Source organism: Myxocyprinus asiaticus, chromosome 35 (assembly GCF_019703515.2).
Source record: "Myxocyprinus asiaticus isolate MX2 ecotype Aquarium Trade chromosome 35, UBuf_Myxa_2, whole genome shotgun sequence".
In the NCBI taxonomy this organism is placed as follows: Eukaryota; Metazoa; Chordata; class Actinopteri; order Cypriniformes; family Catostomidae; genus Myxocyprinus; species Myxocyprinus asiaticus.
This window is the reverse complement of record NC_059378.1, coordinates 29,294,845-29,321,549: the sequence shown is the minus strand read 5'-3', so window position 1 is coordinate 29,321,549 and position 26,705 is coordinate 29,294,845. Positions and strand designations below refer to the sequence as shown.

The 26,705-nt window shown below is 40.0% G+C and overlaps 1 protein-coding gene across 1 annotated transcript; it reads right to left on the bottom strand.

Annotated features, from left to right (window-relative positions):
• Window positions 1-5,582: 5,582 nt before the first annotated feature.
• On the bottom strand, window positions 5,583-25,773 carry LOC127425966 (serine/arginine-rich splicing factor 6-like). Its single transcript, XM_051672356.1, has 6 exons — window positions 25,542-25,773; window positions 13,878-14,050; window positions 12,290-12,411; window positions 7,633-7,835; window positions 7,485-7,556; window positions 5,583-7,038 (listed from the first exon to the last, which is right to left on the bottom strand). The coding sequence occupies exons 1-6, from the start codon at window positions 25,646-25,648 to the stop codon at window positions 6,582-6,584; spliced, it is 1,134 nt and encodes a 377-aa protein (XP_051528316.1). The 5' UTR covers window positions 25,649-25,773; the 3' UTR covers window positions 5,583-6,581.
• Window positions 25,774-26,705: the final 932 nt, after the last annotated feature.

Genomic DNA, 26,705 nt, shown 5'->3' with positions numbered 1-26,705 from the left:
GCGTGTCCTTGTACTTGAAAACCATGAACAAAACTATGCAACATAAAAGACCCAGGATACATTAAATACAGGTTAGTTTTTACTATGGTGGGTCGCCACTTGATTTCCAATGTAAAATCTGGGTCCTGAAGCAAAACCAGTTGAGAACCACTGAGTTAAAGGTACAGAGAGGAGCAGTCTGGTTGAGCTGTCGCACACATACAGTATATGTTAATTATTAATAATCATAGGGCATTACTTTAAAAGCTCACACAGCTGATGTTATTTTTAATTTAGTAGTTAATTTAACATGCTATGCTACCATGTAAATACAACATGTTATAGTTACACACTTTTTTTTATCATGTTTATAATTCGATTTATTATAATTCTGTTAGCTTTTTTATTTATTCTATTTATTTTATTTTCAAAAGGGAGACTTTTTTTTTCCCATTAAAAAAATGGTTTCAAGTTTCAATTATAATAAAGTGTTTCTGCCTCCTGCTGCTCCGTGCCGATAGAGAGAATCTCTGTACACTTTTAAAAAAAAAAATTATAATAATAATACACAATTCACTCAACGGTGCTGCAGCATCGCGTTATTAGATTGAAAAAGTTCCGGGTCAAAAACGTACTCGTTGTTCTGGCGGCCATACGTATCATCACTTATTTTAACTGGGCATACGCAAAATCCTAAGAAAGATAGATGGGCCTACGGCGTGTGCCTTAGACTCATACTTTAAGGCGGGCCAAATCAAAGGTCATCACGGGCCAACTTTGGGCACCTCTGCCCTGGAGACTACACTACTGATCATAACCCAACCTAATCCTAACAAAGACTGTCTATGTGTGACAAAACTCTGACTGAAGAGAAAAAGACCTCAGCAAAACAGCCGGTAGGTGTGACACCCTCTGACAAATTAAGTTGTTTTAGCCGAATAGTGATGCTAGCTTCAATATACTGTTATGACATATGTTACTCAAGAACATGTTACTCAAGATGGCGCCGAGTATGGCTGCTGCGTTGCGAGCTCCGACACAACATTGTAGTGTTTTGTTTGTTTTGTTTACAATTCTTATGTTTTTTGTCTTGGATGTTGTCTGCCTTATTGTCTACGACAGACAAACACTTTTGGACATTGGTTCTGCAATTACACACCATAAACTGGACTTCAAATTCCTCAATGCCGACCTGCTGTTTACAAACACACCAGCGGATCCCTTTGTCTGGGCAGCCCAGCCGCGAAAACACAAAAGGAAAAGGGGAAACAGAGCCAGCGTTCTCATCAGAGTAAGACGTCGTGCAAATCGACCCCCTCTACCCAGTATTCTACTGGCAAATGTTCAGTCTCTGAACAACAAGCTCTGTGAGCTGAGAGCGCGGATCTCTTTCCAATGAGAGACGAGGGACTGCTGCATTATCTACCTTAAGGAAACTTGGATGTCTGCTGAGATTCCAGATTCAGCCATTGAACCCGCGGGGTTCTCCATGCACCGAGCGGACAGAGCGAAAGACCTCTCAGGTAAAAGCAGAGGTGGTGGTGTGTTTTATGATCAACAAATCCTGGTGTGATCAAAGGAATGTACATTCCATCAAGTCTTTCTGCTCTGCTGATCTGGAATTTCTCATGCTTCTGTGTCGACAATTCTGGCTACCGAGGGAATTCACAGCGGTCATTATCATTATGCTGTGTACATTCCCCCCACAAGCCGACACAGACCGGGCACTCGAGGAACTGTATGGGATTATAAGCAAGCAGGAAACCGCGCACCCTGAGGCCATGTTCATTGTGACCGGGGACTTTAATAAAGCCAGTTTCAAATCAGTCGCACCAAAATACCAGCAACACATTAGTTTTAACACACGAGGGGACTGGGTTTTGGACCATTGCTACTCTCTCTTCCGGGACGGCTACAAATCCATCCCCTGCCCACCATTTGGCAAATCGGACCACACTTCCATTCTGTTTCTGCCCGCTTACAGGCAGAAACTGAAACAGGAAGCACCCGCCCTCAGAACGATCCAGTGCTGGTCGGACCAATCAGACTCTACGCTACAAGACTGTTTTGATCACGCGGACTGGGAAATGTTCTGGTCCGCCTCTGATGACGACATCGAGCTTTACGCTGATAGCGTAACGTGTTTCATCAGAAAGCGCGTAGAGGGTGTCGTTCCGACCAGAACAATACGGATCTACCCGAACCAGAAACCTTGGATTAATAGCGATGTTCGCGCGGCACTTGATGCGCAGACCTCCGCTTTTAATTCCGGGAACGCGGAGGAGCATAAACAAGCCAGTTAGAACAGCAAAACGTCAGTACAGGAACAAGATTGAAGGACAGTTCAACACCACCAACTCTAGAAGCATGTGGCAGGGAATTAATATCATCACAGACCGTTGCCTCTCTCCCGGATGAGCTAAATACTTTTTATGCTTGTTTCGAGGGAAATAACACCGCCCTCACGGAGAGAGCTCTCGCGGCCAAAGCTACAGAGGTTAGTTCACTCTCTGTCTCTGTAGCGGATGTAACCCGATCCTTCCAACGGGTGAATATCCGCAAAGCCGCGGGTCCAGATGGCATTCCGGGCCGTGTCATCAGAGCGTGCGCGAACCAACTGGCTGGTGTTTTTACGTACATTTTCAACCTTTCCCTCTCTTTGTCTGTTGTCCCCAATGCTTTAAAACGTCCACCATTGTGCCTGTTCCAAAGCAATCCAAAATCACTTGCTTAAATGACTGGCGTCCTGTTGCTCTGACCCCCATCATCAGCAAATGCTTTGAGAGACTAATCAGAGATTTCGTCTGCTCTGTGCTGCCTCCATCACTAGACCCATTGCAGTTTGCTTACCGCAACAACCGCTCCACTGATGATGTCATTGCATCTACAATACACACTGCTCTCTCCCACCTGTGTGTTCTCAGCCCACTCTTGTATTCCTTGTACACACATGACTGTGTGGCAACACATAGCTCCAATGCCATCATTAAGTTTGCTGGTGTCAGGAGCACAACCTCTCCCTCAACGTCAGTAAGACAAAGGAGCTTGTGGTGAACTTCAGAAGAAAAGACAGAGAACACAGTCCCATCACCATCGATGGAGCACCAGTGGAGAGAGTCAGCAGCTTCTAGTTCCTGGGTGTCCACATCACTGAGGAACTAACATGGTCCATCCACACTGAAGTCATTGTGAAGAAGGCTCATCAGCACCTCTTCTTCCTGAGATGGCTGAGGAAGTTTGGAATGAACCGCCACATCCTCACACAGTTCTATACCTGCACTGTAGAGAGCATCCTGACTGGCTGCATCTCCGCCTGGTACTGCAATAGCACAGCCCACAACCGCAAAGCACTGCAAAGGGTGGTGCGAACTGCCAGACACATCATCGGAGGTGAGCTTCCCTCCCTCCAGGATATATATATACCAGGCGGTGTGTGAAAAAAGCGCGGAGGATCATCAGAGACTCCAGCCACCCGACACATGGGCTGTTCTCACTGCTACCATCAGGCAGGCGGTATCGCAGCATCAGGACCCGCAGCAGCTGACTTTATGATAGCTTCTACCCCCAAGCAATCAGACTTTTGAACTCTTGATCTCCCATGATCAAAATACATCAGCACTGCAGTTTATTACTCTTACTCTTATATCTCACACCGGACTGTCATAAATTATATTATTATTATATTATATTCTCTCTTAACAACTTACTATCAACCGACAGCCTGAATGTCAATACAGTACAATACAACCTACTGTTCATTCTATATATACTATACTTTTTTTTTTACTGAATAATGTGTATCTATATTGTGTGTATTGTATACTGTACAGTGTATGTTATTATTTGTATATTGTGTTGTGTGTAATTATGTGTATATTAGATTTTAAATTGTGTTGTGTTAATTTGAGGTTATTTTAAATTGGTATATGTCTCATCACTGTCACGACTGCTATGTTGATCGGAACAGCACCCAAGAATTTCACACACCATTGCACTTGTGTATATGGCTGTGTGACAATAAAAGTGATTTGATTTGACACACTGCTCTCTCCCACCTGGAGAAAAAAAAGAACATTTATGTGAGAATGTTGTTTGTAGACTACAGCTCAGCATTCAAGACCATAGTGACCTCCAAGCTTGATGAGAAATTCCGGGCTTAAACAGCTCGCTGTGCAGCTGGATCCTGGACTTCCTTTCAAGCAGACGCCAGGTGGTTAGAATGGGCAGCAACATCTCATCACTGACCCTCAACACTGGAGCCCTGCAGGGCTGTGTTCTCAGCCCACTCCTGTATTCCCTGTACACACGACTGTGTGGCAACACACAGCTCCAATGCCATCAAGTTTGCTGATGATATGACGGTGGTAGGTCTGATCACTTACAATGATGAAACAGCCTACAGAGAGGAGGTGCACACTGACACACTGGTGTCAGGAGCACAACCTCTCCCTCAACGTCAGTAAGACAAAGGAGCTTGTGGTGGACTTCAGGAGAAGAGATAGAGAACACAGTCCCATCACCATCAATGGAGCACCAGTGGAGAGAGTCAGCAGCTTCAAGTTCCTGGGTGTCCACATCACTGAGGAACTCACATGGTCCATCCACACTGAAGCCGTTGTGAAGAAGGCTCATCAGTGCCTCTTCTTCCTGAGACGGCTGAGGAAGTTTGGAATGAACCGCCACATCCTCGCATGGTTCCACACCTGCACTGTAGAGAGCATCCTGACTGGCTGCATCTCTGCCTAATACAGCAATAGCACCCCCCACAACCGCAAAGCGTGGTGCGAACTGCCAGACACATCATTGGAGGTGAGCTTCCCTCCCTCCAGGACATATATACCAGGCGGTGTGTGAAAAAAGCTCAGAGGATCATCAGAGACTCCAGCCACCCGGGCCATGGGCTGTTCTCACTGCTACCATCAGGCAGGTGGTATCGCAGCATCAGGACCCGCACCAGCCAAATTCATGATAGCTTCTTCCCCCAAGCAATCAGACTTTTTAACTCTTGATCTCCCACGATCAAAATATATCAGCACTGCACTTTATTACTCTTACATATCTCACACTGGACTGTCATAAATGATATTATATTCTCTCTTAACAACTTACTATCAACCGATAGCCTGAATGTCAATACAGTACAATACAACCTAATGTACATTCTATATATACTTTTTTTTACTGAATAATGTGTATCTATATTGTGTATTGTATACTGTACAGTGTATGTTATTATTTGTATATTGTGTTGTATGTAATTGTGTATATTAGATTTTAAATTGTGTTGTAAATCTGATGTTTATTGTAAATTGGTATGTCTCATCACTGTCACGAATACTATGTTGCTCGGACTAATGCACTTGTGTATATGGTTGTGTGACAATAAAAGTGATTTGACAAACAGTCACTAAATCAGTTTTCATTTTGTTTCTCACCAATCTTTATCGTATGCCTTCATAACTAGGTTCACACTGAATAATTTATTAGACTTCTGAATTATAATTCTGCATCCTTTTGAAGCTTGAAGAGGGTCACCAGCCACTGCGTGACATCACTGAGCATTAAGTTAAATTAAGCGAAATAAATTTCATTTTGGTGAGAAATTTGAATGCAACACAAGACCCATTTCTGTTTATTCTCTTGATTTTACATTGAGGGAAAGCTTGGGTCCTTAAAACAATTTCAGGGTTGCCACACTTTTTGACCAATACATTTCCATGATTTATCCAGTCATTTGTGATACTGATTAAAATATTTTCCCACACAAATATTTTTGAATGTGGGAACTCCTAAATATGAATCAATTTGAGAGTATGATTTAAGACCCACTTTCGGATATTGTTCATAAACATAGAAATCAGCTTATGCTAGGGGGAAAAAAAGGGGGGGAAGCAACACTGAAAACCAATTCAAAGTTTATTAACTAAATCACTGGAAAATATTCAAAAGGCCATTTAAAATTAGATAAATCCTGGACAAAGAAATCAAGCTGAAAAGTGCAGTGATGTATTACATTCCTATAAAAACTTCAGCAACATCACACAGACATTTCAAGATGACCAAAAGCACTAACAGTTTAAAAAAAAAAAAAAAAAAAAAAAACAATTTTAGAAAGAGACTGGAATGAAATTACCATACAGGGAGGAAGCATTTCTTAGTTAACCACTCCATCGCATGTCTTCAACATTTGAGTACAACACAAAAAGATACCAATTGCGGATTTAGAAACACATCCAAACAAATTCAAGACTATGGCGCATTGTTCTCGCCTCCTCAAACCCCCACACTAAAGCATCAATCGGCAATGAGCCTTTATAGACAAATTATACCAGAGTACACTACAACCAATGGCCTGAGCAATGCCAAGCACAAAAAGGTTATAACTGATAATAAAAATTAAAAGGGGGGGGGGGGACGGACAAAACTCTTCTGGTATGTAATTGCTTTCATGCAATGTTGAAAACAGCACTGTAAATCATTACTACACTGGGGTACAGCCATCATAAGAATTTGGTGAATGATCACAGGCTGTGAATGATTAATTCAACACCGAGCTGTGAATTAGAAATCATTCGCTGGCGTGCAATCTAATCAGTGAGACACTAGTCTTGTGAGGCTGACCTAGAACGAGAGTGGGACTTTGATCGTGATGGAGAACGAGAGGCAGAACGTTTGCCAGGTGACTCTGACTGACAGCGACCCTCTTTAGGGGACGGCGAACGTGAAGCCAACTTGGCTCGCTCTCCATTTCCATTCTTTCTTGGAGAAGCAGAACGGCTTCGCGATTTCTTACAGACAGATTTTTCCTTGGAGCAGCTTCTGGAATCTCTGTCAGACTTGGCGTTGGAGCGACTCTTGGAGCGAGATTTATGGGCAGAGCGAGACCGGGACTTGTGGCTTGTGGAGCGACTGCGTGACTTTTGCGTACGGGAGCGGGACCTGGACTTCGGCTTTCTGGAGCGAGACTTTGCCGGTGACTCTGAATGGGACTTTCTCCTAGACCTAGAACGGGACTTGTGACCAGACCTAGAACGGGAGTTGTGCTTGCTGGACCTTGACCTGCAAAGGGGGACACAAGCCAGTCAGATAAAACAAGAACAAGGGGTAAAATTTAAACTCCACAAGGTGATGAAATATACATACTCATTGCAAAAAAATGGGGCCACTATGTTTGATTATTCATGGTGTAAAAATGCATAATTTCGTTTACACGATTTTTGGAGTACTACTTTGACTTTTGGTAAACAAAATGACATCACTGCGACATCATTGTGAGTAGCAACTTGCTACAAATAAATACATATTTTAATAGTTTAATCTGTCAAGTTATTCAGATAGAGAACTAAATACAAGTATCTGATTGAAAGGATGACACACAAATGGCAAAAAAAATCCAGGGGGCAATTCGAGCCCCTAAATGTAAAAGGAAACTTCTGACAGTGATATACATTACAGATTCTAAAAGGGTCAAGTAATCTTTTGAGCACAACAAGTGCCATCCATACCGAGATCTGGACCCGGAACGGCTTCGTGAACTCCTGTGGCTCCTGCTGCGAGAGCGGCGTCTGCTACGAGACCTGTAATACAGAATACCCAATTAGAGAGATCTACAGAAATCAAACAGATCTAAAATGCATGCATGCAATGCCTAACCTTGACCTGCTCCCAGAGTAGGAACGGCGTCGCCTCGGTTTGTCCTCCACTAGACGAATTTTCCTCCCGTTAATATCAGTACCATCCAACTTGTCCACGGCTCTCTTCATATCAGAGTAGGACCGAAACTCAATGACACCCTCATTCGTCCGTTCTTTGTGGGCATCAGCATAGGTCACCTCACCAGCCTGACGCATGAAGTCCTAAGGAAAGATGGACAAATTCTTCAACTTAATACCACACAAAAAATGTTCCAACAGATTTTCATTAAATGGTGCTTCGATGCCAGAATTACCATAATTATGAGATCCCGACAATAACTAGTAAACAATATTCAAATTTTTGTTGAACTATGGCCATTTTCATGGCAAAATCCAGGTTAAAAAATAAATAAAGACGTTTAAAATCCATTTTTAATAAAAACTAGGGCTGAAACATTTAACATGCTAAATTGATAGTTGACTGTTTAACGTAAAAATATTATGCAGCATCCGTTTTTTTACTTCCTGAAACATCACTAATGTTTTTACCCAATTCCTGTGGCAAAACTATAAATTTCCAGGAGGTACACACGCTTGACTGCACATCCAAGCACAGAAACTGATTGTGCAGAGCATGCTTAATAACGCTCAATGCTTGTCAAAGGTATAATAAAAACAGGAGAAGATTTACTCTACGGAGAATGGAGACTTCACCAGCAAATGGTGAGTCAGGTGTGGGAGTCTCTTCGCATTGCTCAAACACTTGCTGACATCTGAACTGGTGTCAAAAGCTAAACCAAGCGATAGATTTGAGATTTTAAACTTCAGCATTCAATTGGTTTAATATCTGTCTGTACAGTCTAATAATGCATTGGAAATGTACACCAAGTTTACCATGCCAATAAAGCTTGATTTTAAATGTACATTTGATCCTATTATTAAAAAAAGTCCACTGGAAAATTGCAGAAGATTTTGCCCAACATTTAAATACAGCATGACCACTGATTTTATGGCATGTTTACATGCAAAGATTTATACCTGTTAAAATGTGACAGTCCACACAAAACTGAACATTTTAACATGTACATATTTAGGGGCCTGGGTAGCTCAGCAAGTAAAGACGCTGACTACCACCCTTAGCGTCGTGAGTTTGAATCCAGGGCGTGCTGAATGATGCCAGACAGGTCAACTAAGCAACCAAATTGGCCTGGTTGCTAGGGAGGTCACATGGGGTAACCTCCTCATGGTCGCTATTGCGAGTTGTGCGTGGATACCGTGGAGAATAGCGTGAAGCCTCCACACGTGCTATGTCTCCGCAGTAGCGCGCTCAAGCCACGTGACGAGATCGTCTGAGACAGTCAGAGGCAACTGAGATTAGTCCTCCGCCATCCGGATTGAGGTGAGTCACTACACAAGGACCTAGAGTGCATTGGGAATTGGGGATTCCAAATTGGGAAGAAAAGAAAAACAAAACCACCATGTACATAATTAAAATGACAACTAACCAATTCCATGCAGAGAAACAGTAAATATTCATGATTATATTTAATGGTTGTTTTAATATAACATGTGCCATGATTAATCAAAAATGTGCAATTATTTAACATTTAATTTGATTTGCAGCCCTAAATCAAAACTCAACTGATTCTAGGACTTTGTTTAAAAAAAAAAAATGTTTTTAATATTTTTTTTATTTCAGGTCACGTGAGGTTTGGACGTGTGAACGGCGAGCTCTGCGCACTTTGCTAATTTTAATACTTTGTCATAAACCGGTGAGATTTGATACACCCTGATCCTTAACTGTTCCTACATGTTCAAGCTGACGCTCCTGAGCAGGCCGCAAGCCCGGGAGCCGATTTGGCCGGAGAAGTGAGGGAAATTCGGCGAGAATTGTTAAACATGTGGGCAATGCTGACGAAGGTTGTTGCTGACTTGGTGGATCTTGCTGTAATATGTCGATCGATCACTGCCATGGAGATGAAATTCACAGAGGTGGTTACAAGAGTGGGGGATGTCGAGAAATGGATCGATTATCTGGAGTCATCGGAAAAGGAATAGCTGCTAATCCGCTAGGGCCCAAGGTGGATTTGGAGCGCGTCTGGGAGAAGTCGGAGGATATGGAAAACCGTAGTCGACGGAATAACATCCGTATTGTTGGAATTCCTTAAGCCGAAGGAGGTCGGGATATTGTGAAATTCCTGGATGTGCTCTTTCTGAGTCTGCTCGACATCCGAGTCTGCTCGAGGAAAAACCCCGATCAATTCTGGCCAAATTTCTGAGATCATACGATAAAGATCTCGTGTTATGTGAGGCGAGGAGTAAAGGAAGGCTTTCTTGGAAGAACCACAGCATTTTCTTGTTTCCAGACTTTGCGAATTCGACGAGAGAAACGTGATCGATTCAAGGAATGCAAGGAACTCTTACATCAACGGAAGGTCGCTTTTGCACTGATGTTCCCGGCCAAATTGAGAATAGATGCCGAGGATGGCCGTAAAATATTTACATGTCCCCAGCAAGCGATGTCCTTCATAAAGTCAATGGAATAAGTTATTTTGTGGTACTCACCTTGCAGCCAAGTGGACTGACTCACTGAATATTCACTTGACTGTCCGAGGAAATGGAGCACCTTTTTTGTTTCTTTTTGTGCTGGTTCTGCCTAGCGGCTGGAGTTTGTTTTGTGTAGTAACACTCCTACGGGACAGTGCTGTGGATTAATCTGCACGTTCTTTGTGCTTATGCCTCCTATTGGTTGGAGTCTTTTGTGGAATACCTCTTGCAAGACATTGGAGTGATTAGGTCATTTGTTGCACTCATGTAGCAGTCGAATGGGCCGGCTCACTGAACATTCGTTTGACTCTGAGGAAACTGAATGGGCTTTTTGTTCTTGTGCCGGTTCTGCTAGCGGGTGGAGCTTGTTTTCTCGAGGAACACACCTTTGGGAGACTTGTGGATGAATCTACACGTTCTTTGTGTTTATTTCGCCTATTGGCTGGAGTTTGTTTTATAGATTATCTTCTGTTGTGTAATTCTGTCTCACAAAATTTGTGTAGAAACACCAGACTTGAGCAATCCGACAGCAAAGTTGTCACGGGGGCTCTTGTAGGTGTGCATGGACTGTTTGAGTTTAGCGGGATGGACGTTAGTTATCCAGTCGTGCACATCTGGTTGGGACTATACATTTTTCTCATCAGTCCACAAGATTTATTCTAGAATAGATTTTTTTATATCCAAGTTCCTCATTTCATCTGTTGTTGATTGCTCAACTGGAAACATCTTAGTCTCAGATCACACCCTGGTGAAAAAGAAATCATATAGTTGGCGCTTTAATGTATCCCTTTTGTAAAATCCTGAATTCCAACAAATGTTAAAAGGCTGAAATCAATGTTTATATGGAGACCAACTGGTTCTCGGTATCCTCTGTGGGTGTGACTTGGGAGGCACTTAAGGCGGTTCTTAGGGGTCGGATCATACAGTATGCCTCATTCACCAAAAAATCCAAAGCACGAGAACTCATGGAGTTGGAAGGGAATATTAAAAGTGCCGAGGCAGAGCTGAAGCGCTGAAATGTCGTCTAATGGCCTCAGAGAATTGAGCTGATTTAAACCGATATTTCACCCTAAGGTGGAGTTTTGGCTATTCAGGGCAAGATATTTTGAGTTGGGGGACAAAGCAAGGAAGCTTTTGGCTAGATATATAAAACAGAGAGTCTTTTTCTACCATTCCCTCAGTGAATTCTGCTAGTGGTGAAATATTTACCTCGGCCATTGATATCAATGCCATTGATATCAATGTATCAATGATAGATTTCTTCTAAAGAAATCTATCTTGATCTCTATAGTTCCACGCCTTCATCTACTGATGAAGATATTAGAAACTTTGTGAAACCATTAGAACTCCCTAAACTGACAAATGAGCAAAAAAAATAAAATAATTTCTCTTGATTCCGAGATAACCTTGGAGTAGCTTGGCGAGGTAATTAAGGCTTTGCCGCTGATTTTTTTTTTTTTTTTTTTTTAGATCTTATGCTACAGAACTGGCTCCAATTTTGTTAGAAATGTATAAAAAAATCATTAAAAGAATGGAAAGCTTCTTCCAACCATGACAAGCCCGGATCAGTCTGATTCTTAAAAAGGACAAAAATCCAAGTGAGTGTAAGAGTTACCATCCAATTTCCCTGATCCAACTAGTGTTTAAAAAAAAAAAAAAAAATCTAATCTGGCTGTCAAGTTGTTAGATGTATACAGTTCCAACATGCAAGAGACCGGCAATAAGCAACAGCCAAGGAAATAAAGGGTGCAACAGGAGTGCAAGGCATGAGAAATTTTTTTTTATTATTATTTATTTTTTTTAAGAAAAACACACCACCCACCATTCTCAATATTTTCAGCTCTCATTTCCCTTAATTGGCTTAAAAGAGATGAATTTAAGTATTTTGCTGTCATCAAAGTCACACTTGGATAGTTTCGGTTACGAACACTGCCACAGAAAAACAATTTGTGAGCTACTCGCATCCTTGCGAGTAAAGTAGAATCTCCGAGTTGTCAGGGTTAACGTAATCACAAAATGAAAAAATGTGAATGCAGAATATCACAAATGCTGGATGACAATGAAAACTTGATTGTTATTCAAAACGTTCATTAGATGTGCACTTAACATTAAAGCGAATCTGGGGATACCTTGAGGTCCTGCCAGCTGCAACGACTGGACAGGTTCTCCACTATCAGACGATACTCCGTGCGAACGGGAGGTCCGTATTTGTCTCTTCCGGTTCGGCTCCTGCTGCTGTAACCACTACTGCCTTCAGACAAAAGCCAAGACATAGGAAACAATTAGTAAAAAATAAGAAACTATCCAAAGGGCGCACAGAAGGCAACCTCTTCAGACATCAAACGACCTAAGGCGTGATGTTCAGAAACCTCAGAAAACTCTCAATTCCTCCCTATACCCCACCCCAAGAAATAAATGGGTCCCAAATATACTTTATAAAAGACCTCAGCACCTCATCATTGTGGTGGGAACAATTAGTGTGGCCTTGAGTGAGTGCGTGTACACACACACACATATATATACATATATATATATATAAACGTTTTTTTTTTTTTTTAGAAAAATCTGACCGCAGTAAACTTGTTAAATCAATCCCCCAGAAGGGGTCATTGCTGGTCTTCATTCAAAACCTCAAGAACAGCAATGCTCTGAATGTGATATTGCTTCAGTGACAAAGAGGAAGCACATTATTATAACAAAAGCCCCAATTATAAAGACGGCAAACGAGTACACAATACCCTCAAAACATTGAACGAAGATTAAAAAATAAATAAAAATAACCAGGACTACTTACATTAGATGCTGACATGTTACCTGTCTACTGACAGAACAGTGACAGCACAAGACACATAGCAAGGGAAGCCCATTGCTCTTTTTATAAAAAAATAAATATAGCGGGTGGCTACATTAATTTGTTTAATCCATCCAATATTTCGTTCAACATAAAAACCAATGGGTTTCCTCACCATCACCCTGGTCTATTGGCAAAAGGCAGCTGTCATCATGGCTTCCGGTTAGGTCAGCCAAGGGTCATAGGGCAAAGGTCACACACACATTGTAAGGTGAAAGCCAAGGCCAAACAGGACAGGCAGTCATCTTAGCCTCAATGGACTCGGACTCAGCCCGCACCGGACTCTTTTAAATTGAAACATCAAGGACTTTTGTTAATGTTGAATTCAAATGTAAACACAAAATCGCATCGACACACGTCATACTGTTTACATGCCAGTGAGGGTTCAGGTTGAGAAGACCGTGGCAAAAAAAATTATTGCTAAATCTATTGGCTTGAATAGACTTAGATGTAGTCTGGACCAAAAAAAAAAATAAAAAAAAATGGAAAGAGCCAAGCAACTGACATGTAAATATCTATAGGTCACTTTCCCTAACTTTTGAAGATTAGATATACTGCATATTCTCATGACCTCTGGTCTTTAAAATGGGCCAAAACTACAAAGTTGTTCCTTTTGAGGGAATTTCCATGTAGAACATGTCACATATTTAAGGACCATTTGCATAAAATCTTAGAGGATCATTAGATCCCAAAAACTATTCCATCGAGGTCTCGGGTACTGCAGCCTTTAACAGATAAGATGTGTTAGTCAAAGGGCACCTTGGTTTGCTGCATGGACTGTCCACTGTAAATAAATAGATTATTCATCTCCACTTGCTCCTTGTGCCTGGAAACAATGTTAGTCGAGTGAAAGTAAGTGTACTTACTGCGCCCACCACCCCCATAACCCCCACCGTATCCGTCTCGGTCTCTGTCTCTGTCTCGCCGGGGTCCTCTCGCGTGCTCCACGATCACACGCTCCCCGCACAGCTCTTTACTATTCAGCTCATACACGGCATCCTCTGCGTCACGGGTGTCTTCAAACTCCACAAACCCATACCTGAAAAAGTAAATTACAACTAACACTTGGTTTTAGTTAAAAAAAAATAATAATAATTATTACATGCTGACATTTCATAGAAATTGCCCCATTTAGGATTGGGGCAGAAACATGCTGTCCTTTATATAAAATGCAAGAAACGGAAGTTCCAAGACTTGATCGCACTCAGTGGCATATCACCACAAATGCTGATTGTAATCCACTGATTGTAATCCATAGTGATTCTGCCATCCAAGCGTTTTTCCACACTAAAATGACTTATGAAATCAGAAAGTGGATTCACAACAGTCCGTTTTTATTTAACGCAATTTCTTCACTCGCTTAAAGTAGCATATGGACATACGCATTTTATGCATTCTGCCTAATAGACCTGCTGCTGTCCGTTATAAGCCTATCATTCATTTTAATCAAACAGCAACAATGACAAGAAAGTGTTTGACTGCAGTTAAACAGAGTGCACTGAATCCGTATTTTTTCTGATTAACATTTTTATTGATTCATATAAAGAAAAGCAAAACATATATATACACCAAATCAACATTTAACCCCCACTATTACCCATCCCAATCCCCAACCCCACCATGACCCTCAACAACATCCCTGTGGTCACACGATTATAGACACACACACAAAAAATAAAAAACGAACCTTCTCTCTCTCCACTGCTCCTCCTTGAGAGCCCTCCAAAAATGGCTAATAGCTGCCCCATTTCCGATCAAACGAATCCCAATTCCCCAGCCTTCTACATGATGCTTCCTCGAAAGCCGCCACCCTCCCCATCTCTGTGCACCAAATCTAAAAGCATTTCTCCCCTTTTCTCCCAATTTGGAATGCCCAATTCCCAATGCGCTCTAAGTCCTTGTGGTGGCATAGTGACTCGCCTCAATCCGGGTGGCTGAGGACGAATCTCAGTTACCTCCGCATCCAAGACAGTCAATCCGCGCATCTTATCACGTGGCTTGAGCGCGTTACCGCAGAGACATAGCGGAGGCTTCACGCTATTCTCCGTGGCATCCACGCAAAACTCACCACGTGCCCCACCGAGAGTGGGAACCACATTATAGCGACCACGAGGAGGTTACCCCATGTGACTCTACCCTCCCTAGCAACCGAGCCAATTTGGGTGCTTAGGAGACCAGGCTGTAGCTACTCAGAACACCCGGGATTATAACTCATGACTCCAGGGGTGGTAGTCAGCATCTTTACTCGCTGAGCTACCCAGCACCCTCCGTGCACCATTCTTGAAATGAGGGCGCTCCAGCCGACTTCCATCCCCTTAAACAATTTGTCTGGTAATCATAACACTGGTTAGGACCCAATTTTTTGTGTGTTTATCCCCTATATTGATGACCACCCCATCGCCCATAATACAGAATCTGGGGCAAAATGAAATTTGAGTGCCCAATACATCACAAATCTCTGAACCTTCAACCAAAATTCTTGGATCTTAACACACCACCAAATAGTATGGGTCTTCCAATTGGTATCGCTAGCAGGTGGGTGTGTCTAAGACAAAGCCTATACAATCTAGAGGGGGTCCAATGGAATTGATGTAAAATCGTGAATTGCATAAGGCGCACTCTTGCATCTCTAGATGCAGACTTGAAATTTTTTAGCAAGTTTAAATCTTTTGATCGAACTTAAAGCTCCGTCCCCCAGACTCTGAATTAGCAGGGAGTTGGACTGCTGGTAATACACTGATGCTTCATGACCTTTAGTAATCCCCAGTAATCACCACTCCCAGAGAATCTGCCACTTTGTGGAGCAGGTGGCGCAGCTGTAAATACCTAAAAGAACTGAGATCTGGGAATCCCAAAATGTTGAACCAAATTTTCAAAGGATCAACACTCCACTCTCATATTGGTCACCAAGTGTATTAACCTCCCACACAATCCACTCTGACCAGCAGAAAGGGGACTTAACACATAATTTTGGGTTCAGCCATATGCTCGAGGCAACATTTAAATAAATGTCTGAATTAAACACACTGGACACTTGTCCATACTAGTGCCCGACCGATATAACTGTCGGCCGATATTAGCCTTTCACTGATATATCGGTATCTGCATATATTTTACCGATATCCGCTGATATGAAAACTTTTCAGAACATATAATGCAGAAAAAATGCTTTAGAATTGGTGTCATTACGTAGTTTGTTAAATACATACTGGAAACTTAAACAATGACCCCATCATTTTCCCTTTTCAATATAACTAATATAACATTAACATTGTCCCTGACAACTATGTCTGTTTGCTGTTAGCCAGCTATAGTTTCTCAGTGCAGCAGACAACAGTGCGGTGGTGGATTGTGTCTGTTGAGTGACGATTTCACGCTATGTTATTACCTAGTTGGTGAGACACAGTGCTGGTAAGTAAAATAAACAATGTCCATCTTTTACTCTCCGTGACAATGAGCTTATAGCCAACTAGCTAATCACGTAGCTACTTTCATTGTTGTCAGCTGAGTAGAAGCTAATGAGTAAACATGTATTCACCAAACTGTTTTGTTTAGGATTCACAGTTTGGTACCCCCTTCAACCAAACAATTCCAGTCATTGCATTTATAAAATGTAATATTTAAAAGTCTGGTTTTCCACCGTTGAGAGTTTCCCCTGAACTTGTATAGCAGAATACGGTGTAACACGGCTGCCACTGTTTATCTTGACTCGGCAGTATTAATATAGTCAGCATTTGACTGATACTAAACAGTAATACTGATGTTTATTTAGCCATTTATTTTATTTATATTTATTTTAATGGTCAGCATTTGACTTATACTAAACATACAGTACTGATGTTTATTAAGCTATTTATTTATTCTTTATTTTCTCAGAGTTCATTTCTAGAATTTGTTGACTATATATAATAATAATAATGTCAAATATTCTTTGATAAAAATTTTGGTTTAATAAAACAGCCATCGGTGCAAAATCAGTGAAATATCCACATAGAAAAGGTCTGTTTTCATTCCAGCTAAAAAAATAAATATATCGGCCACCATATCGGTAATCAGTGAATTTTCCCTCCCTAAAATCGGTATTGGTCTCAAATCCCATATGGGTCAGGCTCTAGTCCATACCAAGTACAAATATGAGATAACGGGGAGTAACTTCTCCGATTAGTTTGATAGAAAGTCTTTGCAATGGCGAAATAGGGGCAAGAACTTCCTTTTCAATACAAAACCAGGGAGAGGCTCTCTCAGATGGAAGCGACCAATAAGCCAAGTGTCTGAGACCGAATGCATAAAACAAAATCTTGGGTAGGCCTAGCCCACCTTTGTCAATTGGCCTTTGCAGCTAACTGATGTAATCTGGGACATTTACCATTCCAAATGTAGGACTTCGCTATGCTATCAAATTACTTGAAATGAGAGAGGGGACATCTATAGGGAGAGACATCTATAGGGAGAGACTGTTGCAGATAGCTGAATTTTGGAATACAATTTTAATAACATTAACCTTCCCAATCAAAGATAAATGCAATGAAGCCCACCTGTCCACGTCGCATGAAATCCTTTTTATTAAAGGGTCATAATTAACTAAAATCACAAATATGCTGGGAATAAAATACCCAAATACTTAATGCCACGTTTGGGCCACTGGAAGGCGCCCGGCTAAAAAGCCATTACTCGGCAGAACGCTGTCAGAGCCAAAGCTTTGGATTTCTACCAATTAAAGCCATATCCTGAGAATTTAGAAAAGGAATGAATAATTCTGTGGAGGCAAGGCATAGATCTAGTCGGGTCGAAGACTAATAATAAAATATAATCTGCATAAAACAAAAGCTTAAGCGCCACACCTCCCACCACCACCCCTGGAGATACACTTGGTTTTGTATGACCCATCACCAAATGCAGCACTCATATCCCACCTACCGTTCAAACCGCTCTACATCAGTGGTGTCAAACACAAAGAGTCCATTACATCCAGCACTTCTAGTCTTGCACATACCCACAAATTCACACTTTCATTGGAAAATGAACCTATGAGTGACACTGTCACAGAGAATCCCAGTTCATTTCCCCCACTCAGAACAATAATGACAACATGAATGATGAACAGATACAAGGAAACTATTAGAAATTGAAAATATGTATTTGTCCTTTGTTGTGTATTCTTAAGCACATTATTGGCACTTTGTAGGGTAAAGATGGGCTTATCTGTTTAAAATGATCTATTCACCTTATTCAGCGCTATGCTCTTTCAAGTTTTGTCATCTAACTTCCTGTTTGTATTAAGCGTGTAGTGAGAAGAGTCAATCAAAATGGATTACGTGTGGGAGCACAAAGTATTTTTCCCCAAGAGTTGATGGTGTGAGTCTACACAACCCCTCTACTACATGAACATGCTCATGGGGTGTTTTTTCCCATCACTGTAAATGTTATTTTTTTTCCCCCCCGACACCCACGGAGGTAAATTAGACCTGGCAGATCACATTCAGACAGCTATGACACACTGCACTTTCATGATACATGCATTTAATGGTTATATGTGTAATTCTGCTTAATTTTTAAGTTTCTACTTGTTAATAATTTGAGTCAAAATGTGTAGTTGACATGAAACTACAAAAAGGACAGCTTGTATTATTTTACATGCAAGTTCATGACAGTAAAAGGAAATTATTTGTACTTTAAATTTCACCCCACATTTTTATGAGGCTTAAATATGATTAAAACAGTTGTAAAAGCAATATCAAACGTACATATATATATATATATATATATATATATAGTTGCACCACCTGTTCTTAAGGCAAGACTTAACTAGTAGGTCGTAAGCTCTCCGTAATGTGTAGTCGCATATTATGACGTTTAGTCTTATGAAGCTGCCTTCAATTTTTTTTTTACACAGAAGTGTAAAAAAGCCACTTCAATTTGATCTTGTTACGGTTGATGTTCAAACCTTGTTTGCTCACGTAACTGTCAGCTGTAATAAATTATATTCCCATTAAAATGAGATACGTAATAAAGTAGATTTGATAAATAGTATATTTGCCCTATGTAAATAATATTATAGGAACTGTACCTAAAATAAATGAGGGGTGATAAATACTGATACAACAGGCTGGAAAAACAGACATTTAATTTTAATATCCTATATACATTTTGAATGTGTTGAAACTTGACACCAGGAGACACACCTGAAAACTGCACCGTTAGATTGGTTTCATGCTGAAGAGCAGCTTAAAAGTACTTTTCTCTCTCTCTCTCATAAATGTCAACATCATAATGTATGTCGAAATGATTGATGCCTGTCACGTAAAACATGAGCTCATTGATGACAAAATATCAATCTGCTTTTTTATTCCATCCGTTACTCTTGGTTGGAGGCTTCCGTAAATATTTAGTTTATACATAGGGTTACATTCTACTGAAGTTTAACGGTACAATGCTCAAATTTAGTAGTATGTAAATTGTGACTTAGTGCCCATTTACGCCACAACTAGGCTAAGTTTGAACTTGCCCACAGCTGGTGCAACCGGCCCCTGAACTATAACGCGATGAGTGAATGACATGAGATGTCCACAGGTGTCATACAGATATATATCTATCTATCTATCTATCTATATATATCTATATATATTTTTATTTATTTTTTTACTTTGTGTTGTCTCTTGGAGTTCCATGAGAACAAAGGCATATCAGTACGTCCACAGCGTGAAGGAAGGATCTTGTATTTATGAATGAAATGCTTGTTTTAAATTCTCCCCACTCTGCTTTCCATTGTTATGACATCCCCTGAATACTCTAAAATACTCATAACTTTTGGCAACTCTATACACTGTAAATCTACTTTGCTAGCTCATTACTCTTAGACATCAACACCATAGAAATCTATATAGAATACGCTAGGCCGTAAGATCAAAGACAAAATTTTCAATATGGCTGCACGCTAGTTTCTCTGGCGCATAAGGTCGTGCAATAATTAAAAAATATCCAACATTTTAAAAGTAGTTTGAGCATTAATTTTATGGTAGTTTACCATGTAATCACTTTAATATTAGTACACATTACAATAATACTTAGAATTTGTTTAAAATAAATTTTCGACCCAGTGTGTACATAATTTTCAGTTTTGTCAAGAATTTATTACTAATAAATTAGTTTAGATGTAGATTATATCTTCTTATAATAATAACAAACAAAAAAACCTTGCGGCAACTAAATGCAACACGGACTTGGGTGGCGTCACGAATTTAGATCGGTCACATTTCGGAACGCAACGACGCGGATTGGCCGACCAAGATGTCTGTGTGAACGGACAGAACTTTCGAGCTCTCAGCACCAAACTGAGTTAGTAGGATAGACAAGAATTTGGAAAGATCTTTCGAGTTGACCAAGTGTACAGCATTTCGGCATATTTTTTTGCATTATAACGATGTAAAATGTCCAAATCTGCACAGAAACATCCAAATGCTGTTAGCAAAGCAGCGAACAGTGATGTCAAGCAGGTTAACACCGATCATGATTACGAAGACGGAATGATTCACGACCTGGACAACGAAGAAGAATTTCTTTGACTTCCCATAACACCCAGTAAACCTCCATTAGCCAAAAAACCTACGCTCTCCCAAACAAGAACGAACAACTTGAAGTCTGATGAGATTGTTGTTAAACTGGCTAATCTCAACACCAGAAGCGACGCTCTAGAAGAGATGGTCAAAGCTACACGCGAAGAAATCAAGGATTTAAAAGACGGGCTGTATTGAAAGACGTGTGGAGATAAGTGAACAATCTACCCTGACTTGCATGAATCGTGTGACTGACCTGAAGCGTTACGGCAGAATATGGAACCTGAAACTACATGGCATCCCAGAAGGGGCGAAGGAGAATGTTCGCGAGGAAGGGATTCGCATCTGTCAAGAAGTGTTACCGCAAGACAAGAGATCAGTTGCCAGCTGCGATAGATGTCATGCACCGCGTGGGGTCCAAGCGCCTGAACGAGTCGAGGCCACGAGCTGTCATCATTCGTTTGTTGTGAGGAGATATAGGGAAGCAGTGTGGAAAGCTGCAAAAAACAACCCGTTCCTTCGAGATCGTGGCTTGCCCTTCACTGAAGATTTAACGAAGGAGGACAGGGAATCAAGGCAGAAACTGTGGCCATTGATTAAAAATGCAAGAGAGGAAGGCAAACCGGCATACTTCGTTGGAGGTCGAGGTTTTATCGATGGCATGGAAATCACATAAGCAATGTGCTTATTTTGCAGTCCATCTGAGATGAGATCCAAGGTTTGTCATTCTGTGTTTCAGGTAAAGTGGCCAGCAACAACCATTCCTGTGTTGTTGATTAGGCTACTTGTTATGCTTTTCAAGTCGAAAGTGAAGAAATTGCCTAATGGAAGGCCAATGGTCAGTTATCATAGTTTAATTGTTTTAATGGGTGCTGATCTTGATTCTTAGTTCCTTATCAAGGCTTTCTTTATATTTATACTCTGCATGTTCAATTTGTTCTATTAAACCTGTTGGATTTATCTCATATCTTTTAACGCTAGGGGGTTGCATAATAATATTAAAAGAAAAGCATTATTTCTATTTGCTAGACAATACAGGGCTGATTTCTGTTATATACAAGAAGCTCATTCGGTTAATGATGACGCCAAATTCTGGAAAGCTCAATGGGGGAATTCAATATGGTTTTCCCATGGTTCTGAACATTCAGCAGGGGTAATAACACTTAATAGGTTTAATGCTGAAGTTGTGTACTTTGTTTGCTACTCAATTGTAATGATATGTTTATTATTACAGCTAATGTTTACAGGTACAATAGGAAGTCAGAAAATGACAATCTTTTGGGGATCATAGAGAATACATTTAAAAGTTGGTTAGACAAATATCCACATGCTTATATTATAATGGGAGGGGATTTTAACATTGTTCAGGACTATGCTGTAGATAAATGGCCACCAGGTCGACCAAACCCTATACTAATCTCAAAAACTTTATGGATAAATTTAATCTAATAGATATTTGGGGATCTAAATGTCCTAATAGTATAGCCTTTACATGGAGTAACAAATCAGGCTCAAGTCTGTCTAGAATAGACTACTGGTTAATTTCTTAAAGTTTTGACAAAAATGGGGTAGATGTAGATATTTTACCTACTCCCTTAACAGATCACAGAGCTATTTATATAAATGCGAAGCTGTTCCCCAAAAAACACAATGTGAAATCTTCATATTTGAAATTTAATAATTCCCTTCTGCTGCATAAGGAGGTCCAAAAGAAAGTTAAAGATTTGATTTCTAGTTATTGTATTAAAGCCAAGATGGAAAATTCCTTTAGCACAAATGGGGAACTTCTGAAGTTTGAAACTGGCAAATAAATGAGAAAATATGGTTCCTTTATGGACAAAATTAGAAGATCCGAAGAAACTAAAATAACAAGAATAACAAATTTATCTCAGAAACATCCAGATTCTCTCCTAGAAGATGAAAAATTAGAAATGGTCGAGTTAACGAGTAAATTATATGATATGTATAAGAACAAAGTAGAGGGTGCCTTTATTCATTCAAGAAGGTGGCTTGAGGAAGGGGAACAAAACTCGCATTATTTTTTCAATTGAGAAAGGCGGAATTTTGTTAGTAACATAATAAGTTTAAACATTTATGGGGTTATGACAGATGATCATACAGTAATATCTCAGTACTGTAGTGAATTTTATAAGAATTTTTATACCTCTTGTTAACCTCAGGTGACAGCTGATGCCTTTTTGAATTTGTTGCAAATTAAACCTATTGATAAACTTGTAAAGGACACTTGTGATAAACCTATTACAATTTCTGAATTGACGAATGCAATTAACCATCTGAAAAATTCCAAATTGATTGATGAATCACAATCGGGATTTATGAAAAATCGGCATATAACAAATAATATAAGATTAGTTTTGGATGTCCTGGACTATTCAGAATTGATTAGTGATAATGGGTTTATACATTTTTAGATTTGTATAAAGCATTCGACTCAGTAGAGCATTTGTTCATCTTTGAAGAAATTAGATTTTGGTATTTTTTTCTGCAGCAATGAAAACCCTCTATAAAAATGGCAACTGTTCTATTAAGTTACTAAATGGCACTTCCCCTAGATTCGATATTAGAGGAATTAGGCAGGGGTGTCCTGTCTCTCCATACCTCTTTCTATTAGTGAGTCTGCTGTCTTCTCATTAAATCAAGTCCAATGAAAGGTATCACTATCGTTGATAGAGATAAAAATAACCCAATTAGCCGATGACACTACACTCTTCATTCAAAACGAAAACCAGATTTATATGGCTACTGAATTAATCGCCGAATTTTCAAAGGCATCTGGTGTATACTTAAATTTTGCTAAATGTGAGCTTATGGCCATCAAGGAATGTTCTGAAGCATTTTATTATGATATTCCCTTAAATTAGGTTCAGTATTTGGAAATAGTCATTACTAAAGATCAGCACAGAAGGTGTTTACTAAATTTCAATCCTGTTGAAAAAACTAAAAGGAAATTAAATCAATGGCTTATGAGGGATCTTTCTTTAAGAGGCAGAGTTTTAATTACAAAGGCTGAGGGTATTTCTAGACTGACATATGCCGCAATGGCCTTGCATCTTAATAAAAAATTGTGTAAAGAGATTGATAAAATACTGTTTGACTTTATATGGAAAAACAAAATACATTAAAGAAAACAATTATAATGAATTCATATGAAAATGGTGGCCTAAATGTTTTGGATTTTGAAACGTAAAATACATTTAAAGAATTTGCTTAGTCAGATTGTTAGAAATCCTTACTCCATTTGGAACTTTATCCCCCCCCCCCATATACTTTCTAATCTTGGTAATACACATTTTTTTCTTAGCTGTAATTATAATATTGATAAAATACCAGTAAAACTATCTGAATTTCATCGCCAGGGCTTTTTATCATGGACCTTGATTTTCAAGCACAGCTTTTCACCACATTAGTATTATATATGGAACAATAAGGATGTATTATATAAACACAAGTCGTTGTTTCTGAAACATGGTTTGATAATGGCATCATATTGGTGGATCAGTAATTTAAATGGTTTTCTTTTCACTTACAATGAGTTTTTGGTACAGTATAAAATTCCTGTAACACCAGGGGACTATGCAAAAGTTTTTGGTGCAATATCTCCTGAAATCTGTATGCTGTTTAGACATCAGAAAAGTAGTAACATTCAACAATGGTCCCCATCTACTATAGTAAGTTCTTATGTAGGAAATATTTGTTTTTCCCTTAACTCACAAAACAGATCCATAAGAGTGTTATTTCAAAGAAACAATGTGTCTCTGCCTTATATTTACTCACATTGGAATCGTTTGACAGACAATATTGTGTGGAAAATGGTTTGGCTTATACCTAATCAATATTTAATTACAAACAAATTTAAGGAGGTATCATTCAAAATTATACATAGAATTTCACTGGGTAAATACTATTTTGTTAAATTTAAAGATGATATTGATTTTAATTGCACTTTTTGTGACAGTTTCCCTGAAACTGTGGTTCATTTATTTTGGCACTTCCCATTTGTAAGACCGTTTTGGCTAAATGTTTGTGATTTTAATAACAAAAAACATTGATGGCCAATTTGTGCTGTTTTGGAAACATTTATTATTTGGTCTTCTCGAGAATTGTAGAAACAAGCAGAGTCAGATTTATATAATACATTTTATTCTTTTAATGGCAAAATTCCATGTTCCAAATTTTCCTATAAAAACCCTGTTTTACATCATTCAAGAAAGAAATGGAACTTTATATTGACTCAATACGATTTTCTATTAAGCAAAAAGCAGTTAATACTTTGAAAATTTGTAAATGTTTGAATATTTTTATGTAAATCTACATTAAGTCCCCCTAGTGTGCATCTATTCGTTACATTTGTGTTGTATTTTCTTGTATACTATAATAACTAACACTTTTTATAAAAACAAAAAAAAAAACAAACAAAAAAATGCAACGACGCGAGATCGCGTTTGCGTAAAAATAAGTGTTTCCGTTTAATACGTTTCAGACCTTACTGTATGATTTAAGAATTCAAATGTTAAGCATTGAGTTTGGTTAACGAAATGAATAATCAACTTTTCAATTACGTTAGTGACAACATTGCGCAACGCCAAACAAACTCACAGCTTCTAAATGGATCAATATAACGTGTTTGTAACAGGTCAACCGTATTAAGGTTGAGTGCTACCCTACATACAAACTCAATGCATTAACTCTTAACTGAACGATCAGGACTCGAGATCATTTACTGCACCCGTAGCATCAGTAAACCAGTTAAATTGATTCACGCGTACAACACAAAACCCCTCCGCCATTTTGAGCACGCGGCACAATCCTCAGCCTGACCGAGAAAACTACAACAAATACCCAGATTTGGACAGATAAACTGCAAACGTGCATCCATGATATTCCTAGTCAACCCAATAGCTGAATTAACTCCGGTTAAAATGACGATCATAGCCGTTAAATACGCTGACAACTCACCCATTCTTTAGATCTATCTCCAAAAGCTTCCCGTAGCCGCTGAAAAACCTCTGAATGTCCTTCTCCCGTACATTATAGCTCAATCTGCCCACATACACACGAGGCATGGTTTGTTTTTAGTGTGAAATACTTAAATATTCGGACCCTCGTATCTTTAAACGCCGAATACTGGCCACCTCGCGGTTATAAGGGCGACTCCGCCGACGTCATTTCCGGCGTGCTCTGTTCCTCCCCACTCCTTCCTGCGAAGAGTTGCATGGCAAGGATTTTTCGGTCGAGTCTAGAAGGGATCCCTAGTTTGTCAGTCTCGCGAGATTTTACAATTCTACAGATTATACACGGCGTTTGAAGTCGCACAACAACGATGAGCGCTTGTAAAAAAAAATATTTTAAATTGTCTGTTTTGATTAGTCGTTCTTGATAATTAATTCAAGCTCTAAAATAAATCACATAATACATTTGATAGCTTCATCTCTATTGGTCATGAGATATTGTAAATCAGTGGAAAAGTACATCAATCAGCACTGGTAAAAGGAGTCTGACTGGGTGGCTAGTTCATGTCTAACACACCCTCCCACACAAGGATTCAAGCGAGGAGGCACGGCGGGGCCACGAGGTCGAGCAGGATGACTTTGAGGTTGTCCTCGTGGCCAATCAACCACTACGAAGCTCATGTTTTCTGATACGCTATGTGCAAGATAAGCTCCAGCCTTCTGAAAGAGAGGACGGCCTCGTCTCGTTCAGTGGTTCTGACGCTGGGGATAATAATGACGATGTCATATCTCTTGCTGCATCAGGCGAGTGGTCAGTGGATGATGCTGCCACCCCTCCCCCAGTGAGGAACGTGCACCACTGACAGGGAGATGCTCTGCGTCCTTACAAGGGCGGTTGAAGAGCTTCACCTTGAGTGGTCTCCCCCAGAGGAACCTAAACAGTCTCGCCTCGATGAATGGTTCCTGCAGTCCAGATGCCGTCAAATGGCAGCATCCCGCAAATCTGTCCCATTCTTCCCCAATGTTCATAATGAACTGTCTAAGTCCTGGCATGGACCCTTCTCTGCACCCTCTCTAATGTGGATCATGGAGAAGAAAACAGTTATGCCCAACTACCCCCTGTGGAGGAGGCGGTAGCGGCGCACCTCTGCCTAGCGAGTAACGGGTCATG

Bases quoted from the DNA above. Each gene is read 5' to 3' on its own strand.
- LOC127425966 (XM_051672356.1), bottom strand. From the start codon at position 25,648: ATGCCTCGTGTGTATGTGGGCAGATTGAGCTATAATGTACGGGAGAAG. The intron at 7,836-12,289 runs GTATCCCCAGAT...ATCTTTCCTTAG, and splicing joins GCAGCTGGCAGGACCTCAAG to GACTTCATGCGTCAGGCTGG. The intron at 7,557-7,632 runs GTTAGGCATTGC...TCTGTATTACAG, and splicing joins TACTCTGGGAGCAGGTCAAG to GTCTCGTAGCAGACGCCGCT.